The following is a 14820-nucleotide window of genomic DNA, read 5'->3' as shown; positions in this document are numbered from 1 at the left end:
TATGAAAGACACGAAAATGAAAGTACTAGTTGCACAATCTGTTCCTCAAGACAGTCAGAAGAGGGGTACGAATCAAGCCAGTCATCCTGCAGTTCCCGTTAAAGGGACCTGCAATTATTGTAAACAGCCAGGTCATTTTATAAACGAGTGTGCAGTTCTGAAACACAACATAGCTACTGGTAAGACTAAAGAAAGACCACGTCCGCCTAGACAAGAACAAGTTTCACAGACTTCTCAGCCACAGAATGCACAACAGACAGTTCCAGCACCGCAGCCTATTGCTGCAACACAGCATGTTACACAGCAGATGTACCAGTATGCACAGTCCGAGTATCCAGAGTATCAGCCATATTCATGAAACAGCCTAGAGAGGGAGGTAGGCTTGCCTCTCATCGAGATACCTGTAGATCAAGAAGGTCCCTATGTTCACAGTCAAGTATTAGGGAAAGACAGAAAGTTTCTGATTGATACAGGGGCAAGTAGGACCACCATTAGTCACGCCGAAGTTCCAGGGGCTCCGCTCTCAGGCTCTAGAAATGTTTCCCTTGGATTTTCAGGAAAGCCTATTGTAAACGAGATATCTAAGCCAGTTACTCTAGAAGTAGGTCCATTGTCCCGCACTACTGATCTGTTACTTACGAAGTCGTGTCCAGAAAACCTGTTAGGTATTAAAACACTGAAAGAATTAGGTGCAGTTATTTGCTGCTCCCCAGAGGGAATACGACTGTTTCTACGTGACTTCAAGGGTCACTATGTATTACGAGATTTTGATCCGAGATTGTCCAATGTTCCGCAGCATCTATGGGCGCAAGGTCCAACTGATGTAGGTTATATGCAAATCACACCCCATCGTGTGACTCTCAAGCCAGGTGTAGTGTTACCACGAATCAGACAGTACAGATTGCCACCTGAGGCTGTAGCAGCCTTATCCAAAATTATTGACGAGCTCATCGTTCAAGGAGTAGTTGTAGAAACTGACTCCAATGTATGTAATTCTCCGATCATTCCAGTCATGAAACGTACTGATCCAAATGCACCCCCAGTATATCGATTAGTGATTGACCTTCGAGAACTTAATAAATGTATTATTCCCCAGTACCCAGTTGTCCCAGATATCTCTTCCCTATTGACAGCCATTGATTCCGAAGCCTCATTTTTTACAGTCATAGACCTCAAGAACGCGTTTTTCAGTGTCCCCATTCATCCAGACAGCCAGTTTCTTTTCGGATTTTGTTTAAATGGAAGGAGCTATATGTTCACACGAGCTCCTCAAGGTTTCACAGAAAGTCCTAGTATTTACAGTCAAGCACTTAAGAGACAACTAGACAATATTCACATGCCAACAGACACTGCCCTGCTCCAGTATGTCGATGATCTACTGATCACAGCCCATTCTGAACGTGCTTGCGAGCGAGCATCCCTTACAGTCTTGTATTTCCTTGCCGAGATGGGGCACAAGGTGTCCCCTTCGAAGCTTCAATTCTGTGTCCAGCAAGTGATCTATTTAGGCCACTTACTGTCCAAGAGGGGTAGGCAGTTGACACCCGACCGTATCCAGTTAATAGCGAGTCTTCCTCAACCCAAGACCCAGAAGGAGGTACGTGCTTTTATCGGCCTTACTTCTTATTGCAGACAATGGATTCCTCAGTATGCATTCCTAGCCAAGCCACTGATACAGTTAACGACACAGGAGGCAGCCGTATCGACTGTCCTCCCTTGGACATCTGAACATACACTTAGTTTTAATGAGTTAAAGAAAGCCTTATGCCAAGCTCCAGTTCTAGCTACACCGAACTACAGTAAGCCTTTTACACTTTTCGTCACTGAACGGGAAGGTACAGCATTATCTGTTCTCACACAAGATCAAGCAGGACAATACAAGCCCTGTGCTTACTTCTCAAGCACATTAGATCCTGTAGCCCAGGCTCTGCCTGCGTGCCTCAAGTCAGTTGCAGCCACAGCACTAGCTATCAGACAAAGTGATTCCATAGTATTAGGACATTCCTTGACAGTACAAGTTCCACACTCCGTGGAAGTTCTTTTAAACCGAACACAGACTCAGCACTTGACTATTGCACGTTTAACAGGTTATGAACTGACACTGTTCCAGCCACACATAGAAATCAGACGCTGCAACGTTCTAAATCCTGCTACACTGTTACCGTCAGTTAATTCGAATCCTGCCACACACGACTGTGTGGAAGTAGTTAATATTATGACTAAGCCAAGACAAGATCTGACAGATATTCCATTACCAGATCCTGACCTGACACTTTATGTGGATGGTTCATGTATGAGAACAAGTACAGGAGAACTAGTAGCCGCGTATGCAGTGACTACAGACACTGAAGTTATAGAAACACACTGTATTGACACTCTGTCCGCTCAAGCAGCAGAGCTAGTTGCTCTGACACAAGCCTGCATACACGCCAAGAACCTGAAAGTCAATGTTTACACAGATTCACGTTACGCATTTGGAGTCGTACACGACTTTGGAGTGCTCTGGCAGGAGAGAGGTTTCATGACTTCTCATGGAACCAAGATTCAGCATGGTCTCCTTATTCAAGCTCTGTTAGATGCCATACACTTACCGACATCTATTGCTATCATGAAGTGCAAAGCACATACGAAAGTTACTGATATTATTTCTCAAGGTAATGATCTAGCAGATCGCACAGCCAAGCTTACAGCACAGACTCCAGACATTTCAGTTAATCCGACACAGACACATACTCCAGATCTGACTACCTGTATGACAGTTAAGGACCCCACTCAAGATGTCATAGATATCCAGTTACATGCTACTCCCGATGAAATCAAGAAATGGTCCGAACAAGGAGGGGTCCAGACAGATCAGGGATGGGTAACGAAGGGAAAAGCCACATGGTTTCTCCCCGACTCTATGGTTCAAGTCATTATCAATACCGCACATAGTCCAGCACATTTAGGAGAAAAAGCTATGTTAGATAGTATCCAGAACATTTGGTTTAACAAGCATTTACGAGCTGCAGCCAAGCAAAAGGTCCGTACCTGTATGATATGTTGCCAGTTTAATCCAGGTAAAAGTGTCCCGGTGGAACAAGGTGGATTCCAGCCCTCTGACCACCCTTTTGAAGTCCTCCAAATGGATTATATTCAGATGGAGCGATGTCGAGGTTTCAAGTATGTCCTTGTAGTTGTATGCGCTTTGTCCAGGTGGACAGAAGCATATCCAGTTCCAGATTACACAGCCACGACCACTGCCAAGCAGTTGGTTCGTGAATTCTTCCCCCGCTACGGACTCCCTAGGGTCGTATATTCTGATAACGGCCAGCCATTCTCATCTGAGCTCATGAAACATATTTCCCTTTTGTTAGGGTACCAGTGGAAGTTCCATTGTGTACGCCATCCTGAAGCAGCCGGTCTCGTAGAGAGACATAATCAGACCCTGAAAATCCGCATTGCCAAAGTATGTAAAGAGAAAGGTGTGGACTGGCTGGTAGCTCTGCCAGTCGCTCTGTTTTATATGCGCATGGTCGCACATTCCAGATCAGGTCTGTCCCCGTACGAGGTCGTATTCGGCCGCCCCCCTAATATGTGGGGTACACCTAGACCTCTAAGTATTACAGATGTTTCAAGTAATATGCTGACAGATTACCTAGCTTCCTTGATGTCTGCCCTACACTCTTGTCGTTCACAGGTTGCCGCCGCATTTCCAGACAATACCGAGGTGGCACCGCATGAAATCGTTCCCGGATGCATGGTTCTTGTGAGGAACTTTGATCGTTCAAGTCCGCTGGAGCCCCGCTGGAAGGAGCCAAAACAGGTCATCCTGGCCACCCGTACTGCCGTCAAGCTGGAATGCAGGAAGGGCTGGGTCCACCTGTCTCATGTGAAAATATTTTACGGACTAAAGACTGTTTCAAAGAACATTTCCGAGGATTTTAAAAACTGCCAAAGTACTATTCTCAAGGACTGTCCCGCAAAAGACAATGATACAGATTCCTCCCTGTTAGAGAAAACTCCGCAGCAGGAGTACAAGCTAAAATTAAGGTCTAGTAAAATAAGTCAGCCAGTTTGATTGTCTAAGTCCTCCCCTAGGTGAAACGGTTAGACCGGTTTCTGACATGTATATAATAGACCCCCATAGTGAGAGAGTTAGTCAAAACTCAATCCGATGTATCGTTTTTCTAAGCTTCATATTGTTTTTCAGCCTTATGATTACCTGCACAAGTTATGCATTTTATTTGTATTTTCCAGTTTCTCATGTAAATAAGTCTGCTAATGCTACAGTAGAGCACACGTTTAGTGATCTACCTCCTCATGAATTATCTTATCGTCTTGCTATGCGAAATAATTCCTTTATCCGCATGTTACATTATTCACACCAGACCAGCAATGCCACTAATTGTTGGGTGTGTGGTCGACTCCCCCCTTTCCAGACACCGAAGGGAGTTCTGCCACTCTTTCCTTATCCATTTTCACATAATGGTTCGTGTGGAGCATGGTCCACGTTAACGTCATCCTCAACAGATATGTCTTTTCTTAACAGTACATGTTTTCCAGACAAGCAAGGTCTTCCCCACAGAACAGGGTTAGATCTAGAAAATGAAGTTTATAATTTAGGTAATTATTCTTCGAATTTTATGGTCCTGAATGTTCAGTCTGATACTACTCCAGACTTACCCTCTATGACAGTATTACCAGTAAAAGGCGAATTATGTGTCCGAAAGAATGGTTCCGTACATGTAGGACATAGTGATTGTACCACTATTGTCAAGTATAGTGACAGTAGGAAATCTATTTTCAAAGCTTCACGTCATTCTTATTTTGTTTGTGGTCAGACCGCATATGTTCGTCTGCCCCTCGATTGGGAGGGTACCTGTTACATTGCCTTCCTACTGCCACCAGTTTTTCTAGCCCCACCTGACTATCATAGGAATTCCCACCTAGTACATACTAGACACAAGAGAGACCTCCCGATTGTCGATTATACTGAAACTGCTCTAGAACAATACATAGACATCAATAAAGGTGTCTTTCCCTACTTAGGTACTGTCGTGAATAGTAAACTGATACGTAGATTAACGAGAACCCTTGAAGCAGTAGTGATTGAGACTACCTCTGCTCTAGGTAACTTAACCGAAGAGCAATCCTTTATGAGAATTGTCGTGCTCCAGAATCGTCTCGTCCTTGACGTCATACTGGCCGATAGGGGCGGGGCATGTAGAGTCATCGGATCTAGTTGCTGCATTTTCATTCCTAATAACGCACCGTCTGTTTATTCAGCTATTACCAGACTCCATAAAATTGCCCATATGTTACACCAAGATCCAGGCACCTGGACATGGTCCGGTTGGTTCTGGAATATAATTTCCGCCTGGGGATGGAAAGTATTGTCATTTCTGGGTATTGCAGTAGCGATCATATTCAGTTGCTGCCTCTGTATACAATGTGGCCCTGCGATTTGTGGCATTTGTGCTACCTCTTGTATTCCTAGTCCCAAGTCCCGTTCTAAATCCAGTTCCAAGAAAATTCGAGACGAGCAAATGATACTGTATGAAATGATAGATGGTATCATGAATATTGATGTTTCCTGATGGAAACGTAGTGACAAGGAGGGAATGTGGAAAAGTAAATTTTGCCATGTTCTGTGTCCCTACGTGTTCCCCATCTTATGTTATGTGTGCATGATTAAATATGCATATGTATTCCCCATGTTTGATTAAAGACGCAATTATAGTTGTGTCCATCTCTAGTATGCTAGTTCCCAGTTCTCGTGAATACTACGAATATCAGGCCTATGTAAAGTTACGTTGCCACGTTTCTCAGTGTGCACGTTATTTCATTGTAAAGTCCCCGTTTCTAGGCCTCAAAAGGGCCCGGACACCAGATTCAGCTCCTGTCTCATGAACCCTCGCTGAGGAGCGATACAGCCCCCACCTGTATCCTCGACCCTTCACTTACTTCCTGCCTCACAGTGCCCGGCTCGGCCTGGCTCTGCCTACGAGTCTGCCAAGAGTATGTTATGATTCTAGTTATCAGTTCAGCCCTCCTTCTCTGCATTCCTAAGCTACTGAATCGCATCAATAGTTTCCGTCATTGTCTAGCCTTTACGTCTCCATGTAGGAGAAATACTGCATTTAATGGTCATTTAATATTCCTCAACACGCACTACATGTAGAATAATGCATGCTCCAGTCTTAGAGTCTGTTAGCCTCTCCCCTCCTGATTCTTAGTTTATATCAACATGTTCTCTAAACATTAGATACTAGATAGGATTTAGGTACATGTCGCCCTGACTCTCCAGACTCCAGTCTCTACTCCTAGCACAGAGTTCATAGCCCCCAGCTTCTCCTAGTAACACGTCATTGTCAGTTTGCGCGCACCATTAGGTTAGAGGTCCCGGCTCCTTAGGTAGCCCCCTCCATGTTTCCGCCCCATTTATGACATATTCTGTTACGTTTACATCACATGTCTATGTATACGCCTCTTGTTACACCCACTTTCACCCTTATCTTTCGCGACTGCTATTGACCACACCCACTGCTCCGCCTACTGTATTCACTGTAATGCAACTGTTTTAGTATATATATGCTTGTACATTGTTATTAAAGTTAGCGCGCTCATTCCCTGTCCCCCCTGCAGGGCCCTGCCATCCTGTTCCCGTGCAGGTTGTCCTGTTCCTGTCCTTTATGCTGTATTAAACCTGCAAACTCCTACTACCTCGAATCTTGACTCTTATTTATTGAGCTATCTGTTATTGCTATGTCCAGTCAAACCTAGATCCGGTATTATTTATTTATATACCACAGTAGGTCAGTCGGGTCGTTTTGCCTCGGCGGGGAGGGCCAGGGGTCCTGGCGCTGGGCGCGGGCCAGGCGCAGATGGGCTTACCTTTGGCGCACCTTCGGCGCTCAATCGGCGCTCCCGCTGCTCGCGTCCGCTGCGCGTTCACTCTGGGGGCGTCATAAGTAAGGAGCCGGGAGGGAGGAGCAGCTGGGTGGCGGGAGCGGGGAGGCGAATGGAATCACAGGGGGGCGGGGCCGCAGGGAGGCAGCGGCGGGAAATTCCAAGAAGCAGCGGGCAGCGGGAAATTCCCAGGAGCAGCGGGAAATTCCCAGGAGCAACGGGCAGCGAGCGAAGGAATCTGCAGGCAGGTGGCGGCAAAGGCAGGCAGGAGCGGCAGCAGTGAGTGGGGCGACCACGTCTTCAACAGAGCAAGCAGCTCCATCGCACCCCACCTGTGCAACGTCATCAATCTCTCCCTCAAGACCGCGACCTTCCCAGAGATCTGGAAACACGCCGAGATCAACGCCCTATTCAAAAAACCTAAGGCAGACCCAAGAGACCTCAAGAACTTCCGGCCCATCTCTCTGCTCCCCTTCCCGGCCAAGGTCATCGAGAAAACCGTCAACAGACAGCTAACCCGATACCTTGAAGAAAACAGAATCCTGGACCCTTCCCAGTCAGGGTTCCCCAGCAACCACAGCACCGAGACTGCCCTCATCGCCGCCACCAATGACATCAGGACCCTGCTGGACAACGGCGAGACCTCAGCACTCATCCTCCTAGACCTCTCTGCCACCTTTGACACCGTCTGCCACTGCACACTACGCACATGCCTCCACGCCGCAGGGATCTGAGACAAGGCTCTGGATTGGACCACCTCCTTCCTCTCCAGCAGAACCCAGAGTGTCCGCCTCCCCCATTCCGTTCCAAAGCCTCTGAGATCATCTGCGTAGTACCCCAGGGATCCTCCGTCAGCCCGACGCTGTTCAACATTTACATGGCCCGCTCGCACACGTAGCCCAACATCATAACCTTAACATAATCTCCTACGCTGACAACACTCAGCTGATCCTCTCCCTCACCAAGAACCCCATCACTGCCAAAGCCAACCTCCACGAAGGAATGGATGAAGACCAGCTGTCTGAAGCTGAACTCGGACAAGACAGAGGTCCTCATCCTCGGCTCCAACTCTTCAGCATGGGACGTCTCCTGGTGGCAGCCCCGACACCCATCGACCACACATGCAACCTGGGAATCATCCTCGACTCAACACTCTCAATGACCAAGCAAGTCAACGCCGTCGCCTTCTCCTGCTTCAACACCCTCCGCATGCTCCGCAAGATCTACATCACCCCCCATCTGCCAAACCTGCACTGGCTCCCCGTCAACAAGAGGATATCCTTCAAGCTCCTCACCCACGCACACAAGGCACTCCTCAAGACCAGCCCAGCCTACCTCAACAGACAGCTCTCCTTCTACATCCCCAACAGCCAGGTACACTCCACCGACCTCTCACTCGCCACCGTCCGCGCATCCGAAGAACAACCACCGGTGGGGACACCCTCCCACTGAGCCTTAGACAGACCCAAGACCTGCTGACCTTCAGGAGGATACTCAAGACCTGGCTGTTCGATCAGTAACCCCCGCCCCCAGCGCCTTGAGACCCTCGCGGGTATGCAGTGTACTTTACAAATGATTGATTGATTGATTGATTTAGCCATGCAACATTTGATGTTGTTGCACAAAGAATCTTGTGCGTGCATAACTAAATACTTATAAGGCCCCAAAGGCGAGACCTATTGGCTATGCCAATGCTTGTCTTTAATGCAGCAATTCAGTCTCTATATGTATTTTTTAAACACTGTAAAGGAATAGTTTAGCCAGCACTAAGAGTTCTTCGAGGTGTTTTCATTCTGCTTCTGTTGCTTTCGGTTTTTATTTCGAACTGAAAATACAGGATTTAGTGATTTCCTCAGATATGGCTCTGTTACCCATCTATGCTGATCAGGATAGCGCCTGAGCGCGCAGCACTGCGAGGAGGACGCTTACACCGGCATGAACTCAGAGTCCTGATGCATGTGCTAAAGTATGCAGAACACAGGAGGCCTAGTTTGAAAACTGTAGGGTGATCTGTACCCTAGACTGGGCAAACATGGTGAACAGACCTTGCAATGCGTTAAGCGTCGGCCAGTGCAAACCATTGAAATTTACCACCAGGCTGGTTTGCAACTGAAAGGAACTGACCTCCACCCAGTAACACACAAAACAGTTCTTTATGAATAGTGCGAAGGACGTGGAATGGGGCTGCACTTTAAAGGCCAAGCTATGTTTAATATTTGACCCAACTCTGAAATCAATAGATGTTCCACTTGTCCCAGCGAAGCTTTTAGTCATCGTACGAATACCATGACAGGACAACTGAAACCCACGATAGCAATGAGACTGGACTGCCGTGTCACAAAAAGGAAAGTCAGATGCACTTTTGCTAGAGAAAGTAGGCCCAGTAATCACATAGGCTGCAGGGCTTTCCTGCCACCAGAGACCGGCTCGACCTGAAGGGTAATGGGAAGTGACACAGGCCTCTTCACCTGGAAGGAGATTAAAGTTCGGGCAGAGGGAATCCAATGATGGACGTGCAGACAGGACTTGCCTTGCCCCAGCCCTACGAGCTTACTAAAGGAAAATATCTGCCGGAACCTCCAGATGTCTCTGGTGGTGTGCTCGAAACAGCAATGGGGAATACGGATGCATACATTCTCGGGGAGATGCAGAGACAGGAGAGTGAAGGTTTGGGGCCTTTCAAAAAGACACTGATTCACCATTCACTGCAGCTGCAGCCCTGCAGATCACACCTGGGGAGTTACCAGGAGCACCAGTGGGAATCAGTAATCATGCGTCTCCCAAGGGAGAGGCTAGAGCCAGAGGGCCAGGAGAGAGAGCCTCGAACACCTGAAGGCCTAAATCATTTCAAGAGTGCCCCACTCTGCAGCCCCACAGAGGGTCTGGGCCAGAGGAGGACGAGACGAGCCTGGCTGGCTACACATAAAGATAAATGCTATGCAGACTTTATCGGTCACAATCAAATGAATATTGACCGCTGTACCATTCATGGTAAACTTCCACGTGCCTGTTGCAGGTGCCCTTCCGTCTCAGTGAACGAACTGCCAAAACGCTGTTTTCCTAAACCCTCTGGCGCAGCTCACGCACCAACCTTCTGAACTGAGTAAAGCCTAAGACATGGGTACCTTTGTGTTCCCAAAACAAAGAACGTGAGCAAGCGTCCACCTCCATACAGTCGCCTGATCAGACTCCGTGGATGATGCATCACCCTCTACAGTTCTAGCACTGCCAGCTGCCCCTAGGAGATATCACTGCTCACCACGCCCAGGTGTTGTTGGCCAGGCTGCAAGCGGAGTTTAGAGTCAAACCGATTCTTCAAATTATAAAAATGGTGCTAGTTACCCACAAACAAACTAGGGATCCTAAAAACAATATAGAAGCTAACTGAGGAGTTCCTTGCACATACGCTCTCTGAGGGACATTTGCACAATGAGGTTTCAGTGTGCAGACTGGTAGAGCGCTCAACAGAAGGGACACAAGCTCTCCTCCGTGAGGAGTGGGTGCTATGAGGGCAGCAGGAGGCTCGGTCCACCGGTCCAACGTAGGTCCAACCCTTCGGTGAGTTCAATGGTAACATTTCTACTTGGGCAGTTCTAGTAAGTTTAAGTCGGAGCGGGGATTTTTGTGTACGACTGATTCACCAGAAAAAAATCTGGCAAGATAAATAGAGCACCTCTTCTTGTTTTTCTACAAAACCACAGTCAGAAATACCTCCCAGAATATGCATTCACTCAATACCATGTGTGGCAACAAAGTAACAAAATAGCCAAACACCAAAATATACCTGGAGAGTCTAATTAGCTCCATAAAGAAATCAGTAAGACGAATGAATGGAAAACAAGCGCACGCGTCTTGCGCTGAAGGGGGGGGGGGGAAACGAGGAGAGGAGGGGAAAGGGAGAGAGGAGGGGGCCTGCACCTGTTTCCCTTGCGGTAGCGAGCAGGAACCATATGTTTGTAATTAACACATGGTTTAAAAGCTCGCTCCCGCAAGGGAATCGACAAACGTGCACATATTGCCATTCAAAGCAATGCAACGCGTGCACGTTTTTGCCTCCAAAGCTGTGCCGCCACTAAAGATTTTTTTACAATGCCGTGCTTGCGCGCTGCGTAAGCGAAACCTCAATAAGGCTAGGAGGAAGGCAAAAAGTTCAGGGATGACTCTGCAAAAAGGGCCAAATCCAACACTCACACACCATCTTTTTCTGTGTAAATATTTTTAAAACTGAAAAAATTACTTTTGAGAATTCCAAAAGTTATTTTGCCATTGTAAAAAAAAATGCTATTTGCAAAAAGAAAATGATTTTCATAAGCAAATAGCATTATGGTACAGGCTTTTTGTATCTCAGTCATGAACAAGTTAGTTGATATCAAAGAACCCTATCTGTATGCACCTAAACTTAAAAGCCCAGACTTTAACATCCAGTTATTTAGAAGACCCTGTAGGCTTTCTCTGAGAAGGAGTTTGAGAGGAAACCAGGCATGGCCTGTGATCCGCTAGACACCTCTGAAGACGGACCCAGAGTAAAATCCCCTAGTTACATTAGACTTGCCACATGTTGGTTCATGCTAGGCCAGATGGCTGGTTGCTGTGGAAATGTATTTGAATAGACTTTTGCCTCCAACTTGGAATGTTTCCTTTAGCATGGGAATAGATTTGTCGTGCCAATCAGGACATTTGTAGCCTTCAGAAGTATAGACACAGAAAGAATGTCCCCTGCAGGAATATCAGAAGAGCCTGGAATTGGATGCTAGGAGTCAATCATGTATAACACACCAAGCCCGACAGATGACCCCCACTGTGGTCAGGTCCTTCCAAGGTCAGTTTGGCCCGGATTAGTGAGCCATCAGGGCCTTTTATTTTAGTAACCCATCTTTACAGTGACATAGCTCACCATTTCCACAAGTAAACAACAATCAAAATATTGAGAAATAAAATGTTTATCTATATGTATGTATTTACAACTCTTAACTCTACATATAGATGCCTTGAAGATGTATATTATCAAGGTGCATATATTTAGAGTTAAGTATACTTAACCTATACTTACAGATAGATCTTTTACTTATTGATATTTTGGTCGTCAATATTTGGGCTTTGATAAATGTGGTTCCACAATTTTGAAGTTTCAATACTCTGGTTCTATAACTATGCAAACAGTTTAGAATCAAAAGCATACTCCTTTATTCTGCCTGTGACAAAAACACCCAGTCACCCATTCTTTCCTAGTCAAACGACGTGTTTACCATTCATTAACATACGCCAAGTGGAGTATGATGGGCTGTCCTGAAAGCTATGTTAACAAACTTGTCTTTGTGTGCCTTTTTTTTTTACACATTCCAATTGTCTGTGGATCTGCTCCAACTAGAACTAGCGCATTTGAAAAATATGACTTCAAAGAATGTGTATAATTGAGAGGGTTTAGACTGTCAAGGAAATGGTCTATATTTTGGCAGTCTAGATTAAAACAAGCGTCTTAATTCAGACGGTTCAAAGCTTCACTAACCTGACTCCGAAAACGACTTGAAGCAGGGTACAGATTCCGGATACGAAGAAGATGGTGCTGATGAGGTGACTTTGAGTCAGTGGATCATGTGTCAGGCACAGCCCTTTGGACAGGATCAATGGGATGGCCACAATACCACCCAAGGCAGTCAGGTAGTGCTGGTGATCAGAGATAAAACACACAGTATGAGAAGGGACAATCCCCACTTTTACAGATCAATAGTTTATAAATTCAGCTCTTCAGTAACAAATGTAAACTCTCCTGGTTTCCAGTAAAGAAGCGTGAGGATTATAAAACCCTAAAGGATATAATGGGATTTACATTTCAGCGGATGGGATATCCGTCACCATTGTGACAGAGTAACCAGTCCGCCAAGATCTAAATCAGGCTCCAAGTGTCTCCACCACCTTTGAACTCAATGTAATATCACCTAAAAAAAGGAAGAAACACCATTATCCTGGCGATAATCCGTCCTCTCATTGGTCACACCTTGCATTCCCCTACTGCTGCTTCATAACCCCATGGCTGACACAAGAAATTGGGGAGGGCAGAAACGGAATTATAACTCAGTTCCTACACTTTTCAGGGTCCCGCATTCCTAGAGCTAAGTTTATTTACAAATTTGTAAGTTAAAGTAAGTATGTTCGTTTTATTCAGAATAAGGTGGTTTACGTGACCATACTACTAAACACTGCCAGATGTGCTATACATGTCAGTGTTCTTTTCCTGGAAAACTTACATTTATGCTTCTAGTTAGTAGCAGGTACCTATGGCTTCTGGAAAAAATTTAAATGTGTACCCACATGACGTTTTTGACCCATTCACAGACAAATATTCCAAATGATATGTCTGTCTCGGTGGTTGTCAGTCCTCACCAACCTCCATCTCCTGCCGCCGACCCTTCTCACCTGAATACCCAGAAGGATGCACAAGTACCACGGTGGTACGTCAGTGACGCAGTAGGCAAGTTTGTTCGAGTCCTTCTTTTTGTGAGTGGTTATAGTACCATTTTTGATCGTCTTTTCATTCTTTGCCTTGCTCTCTGTGACCACACAGTAAAGGTTTCCGTCTTCATTCTGTTAGGAAGAGGAACAAGAGTTCTATCAGGTATTGGAGAATTGGATATGTATGTATGGCAACAATGAAAGGGATGTATCATTTTACATCTCAGCAACAGGCTCTATAGACTTGAAACACTCTTTTTCACAGCTTGTGGGCATTATTAGGGTAAACATATTTGAAAAAAGAGCACTCCCCACAGAATTTGCTGTCAAAATATATTGTAGTAGGACAATCTAAAACAGTTGAAGGGATTAAGGATTCGAGTTTAAGGGTACATGGTATAAGGTATAGGGTACAAGATTAGGGCTTGGTTTTAAGGATGATGAGGGCATCACTGCCAAGTCAATTGTAGCCGACACTCGAGCCGAGATTAAATTCTAACTGGCCTGCATTCCTGCCACGTCTAGAGGATAAGCAGTGTGTTTAGCTCGGGAGTACCCTGCAGAGACAACAGTTATGAGTTGCCATTAGACTTTTTATGTTATCCAAACTTAATATAGCGCAGCGCATCACCCCAGAAGGGGTATCTCAGCGCAAAAGCACAGTCCCAAGATGAGAAAGGAAAAGAAGAAATATGGTCAAAAAAGGAGTTTGTTGAGCTATTGAGTTTACATGTAAAAGATTACTTGTAAAACCTATAATGTTACATGCTAAACTTGTGCAATTAATACAAGATGCAGCACACATGTATTAATGTGAAACGAGAACACAAATCCATGAATAAATAATATGCAATGGAGGCACATAAGGAGTAAACGCCAAGCATACGCCACTGCGAGGCGAGTGCTTGTGGGATCGAGAGATCGGCAGTATTGTAGCTGACTTTGAATGATGGCATGCAGGTGATTCAGCTTCAGGCAGAGGTCAGACAGTTCACAAAGGAGATTCGTCCAATGGTCAGTATTAATGGCTGTAACACTGTATGAGCAGCCAAGCCCTTCTGTGATGAGACACCAGTGTGTGCTGTTGTTTTAGTGAATCTGCACTAGAAAGGGAGATGGAGGAGGCATCACTGCAGCTGATGGTTACTAGGAAGGCAGCGGGGTTAGTTACTAGGTAGCATTTTCGTCTGTGGTAGAGTTGGAGTACCTTGCTATGAGTTATGGTTCCAACAACCTTGGTTTTTGCTGGTATCGCGCTGTCCTTTCCCCAGTGAATTGTGGGTGATAATGGGGCCAGGGTGGGGAGAGTTGAAACTGACGTTACAATCTAGGCTCTGATTCACTCTCAACTTTCAAGACATGATTTACGCTTTTAGGGCCTTCAGTGTATCAAACAAAGTGGCTGGAATATGGAGGTGGATATGAGAGGATGGGGTCATGACCTTCGCAATTTCATACAGAATGATATGTAACTCACAG

The 14820-nt window shown here is 45.8% G+C and overlaps 1 protein-coding gene across 1 annotated transcript in view; it reads right to left on the bottom strand.

Annotated features, from left to right (window-relative positions):
* Positions 1–14820, bottom strand: part of LOC144799650 (solute carrier family 23 member 1-like) — a 377254-nt gene that overhangs the window by 142917 nt on the left and 219517 nt on the right. Inside the window, exons 2-3 of the mRNA XM_078671141.1 lie at positions 13306–13473; positions 12398–12555 (exon numbers count right to left, since the gene is read on the bottom strand). Of these exons, the coding sequence (XP_078527267.1) occupies positions 12398–12555; positions 13306–13473 (326 nt within the window). The remainder of the gene's footprint in view (positions 1–12397; positions 12556–13305; positions 13474–14820) is intronic.

This window comes from Lissotriton helveticus, chromosome 1_1 (assembly GCF_964261635.1).
Source record: "Lissotriton helveticus chromosome 1_1, aLisHel1.1, whole genome shotgun sequence".
Classification (NCBI taxonomy): domain Eukaryota; kingdom Metazoa; phylum Chordata; class Amphibia; order Caudata; family Salamandridae; genus Lissotriton; species Lissotriton helveticus.
The sequence above is the reverse complement of the archived record's forward strand: the minus strand, read 5'-3'. Positions and strand labels throughout refer to the sequence as shown.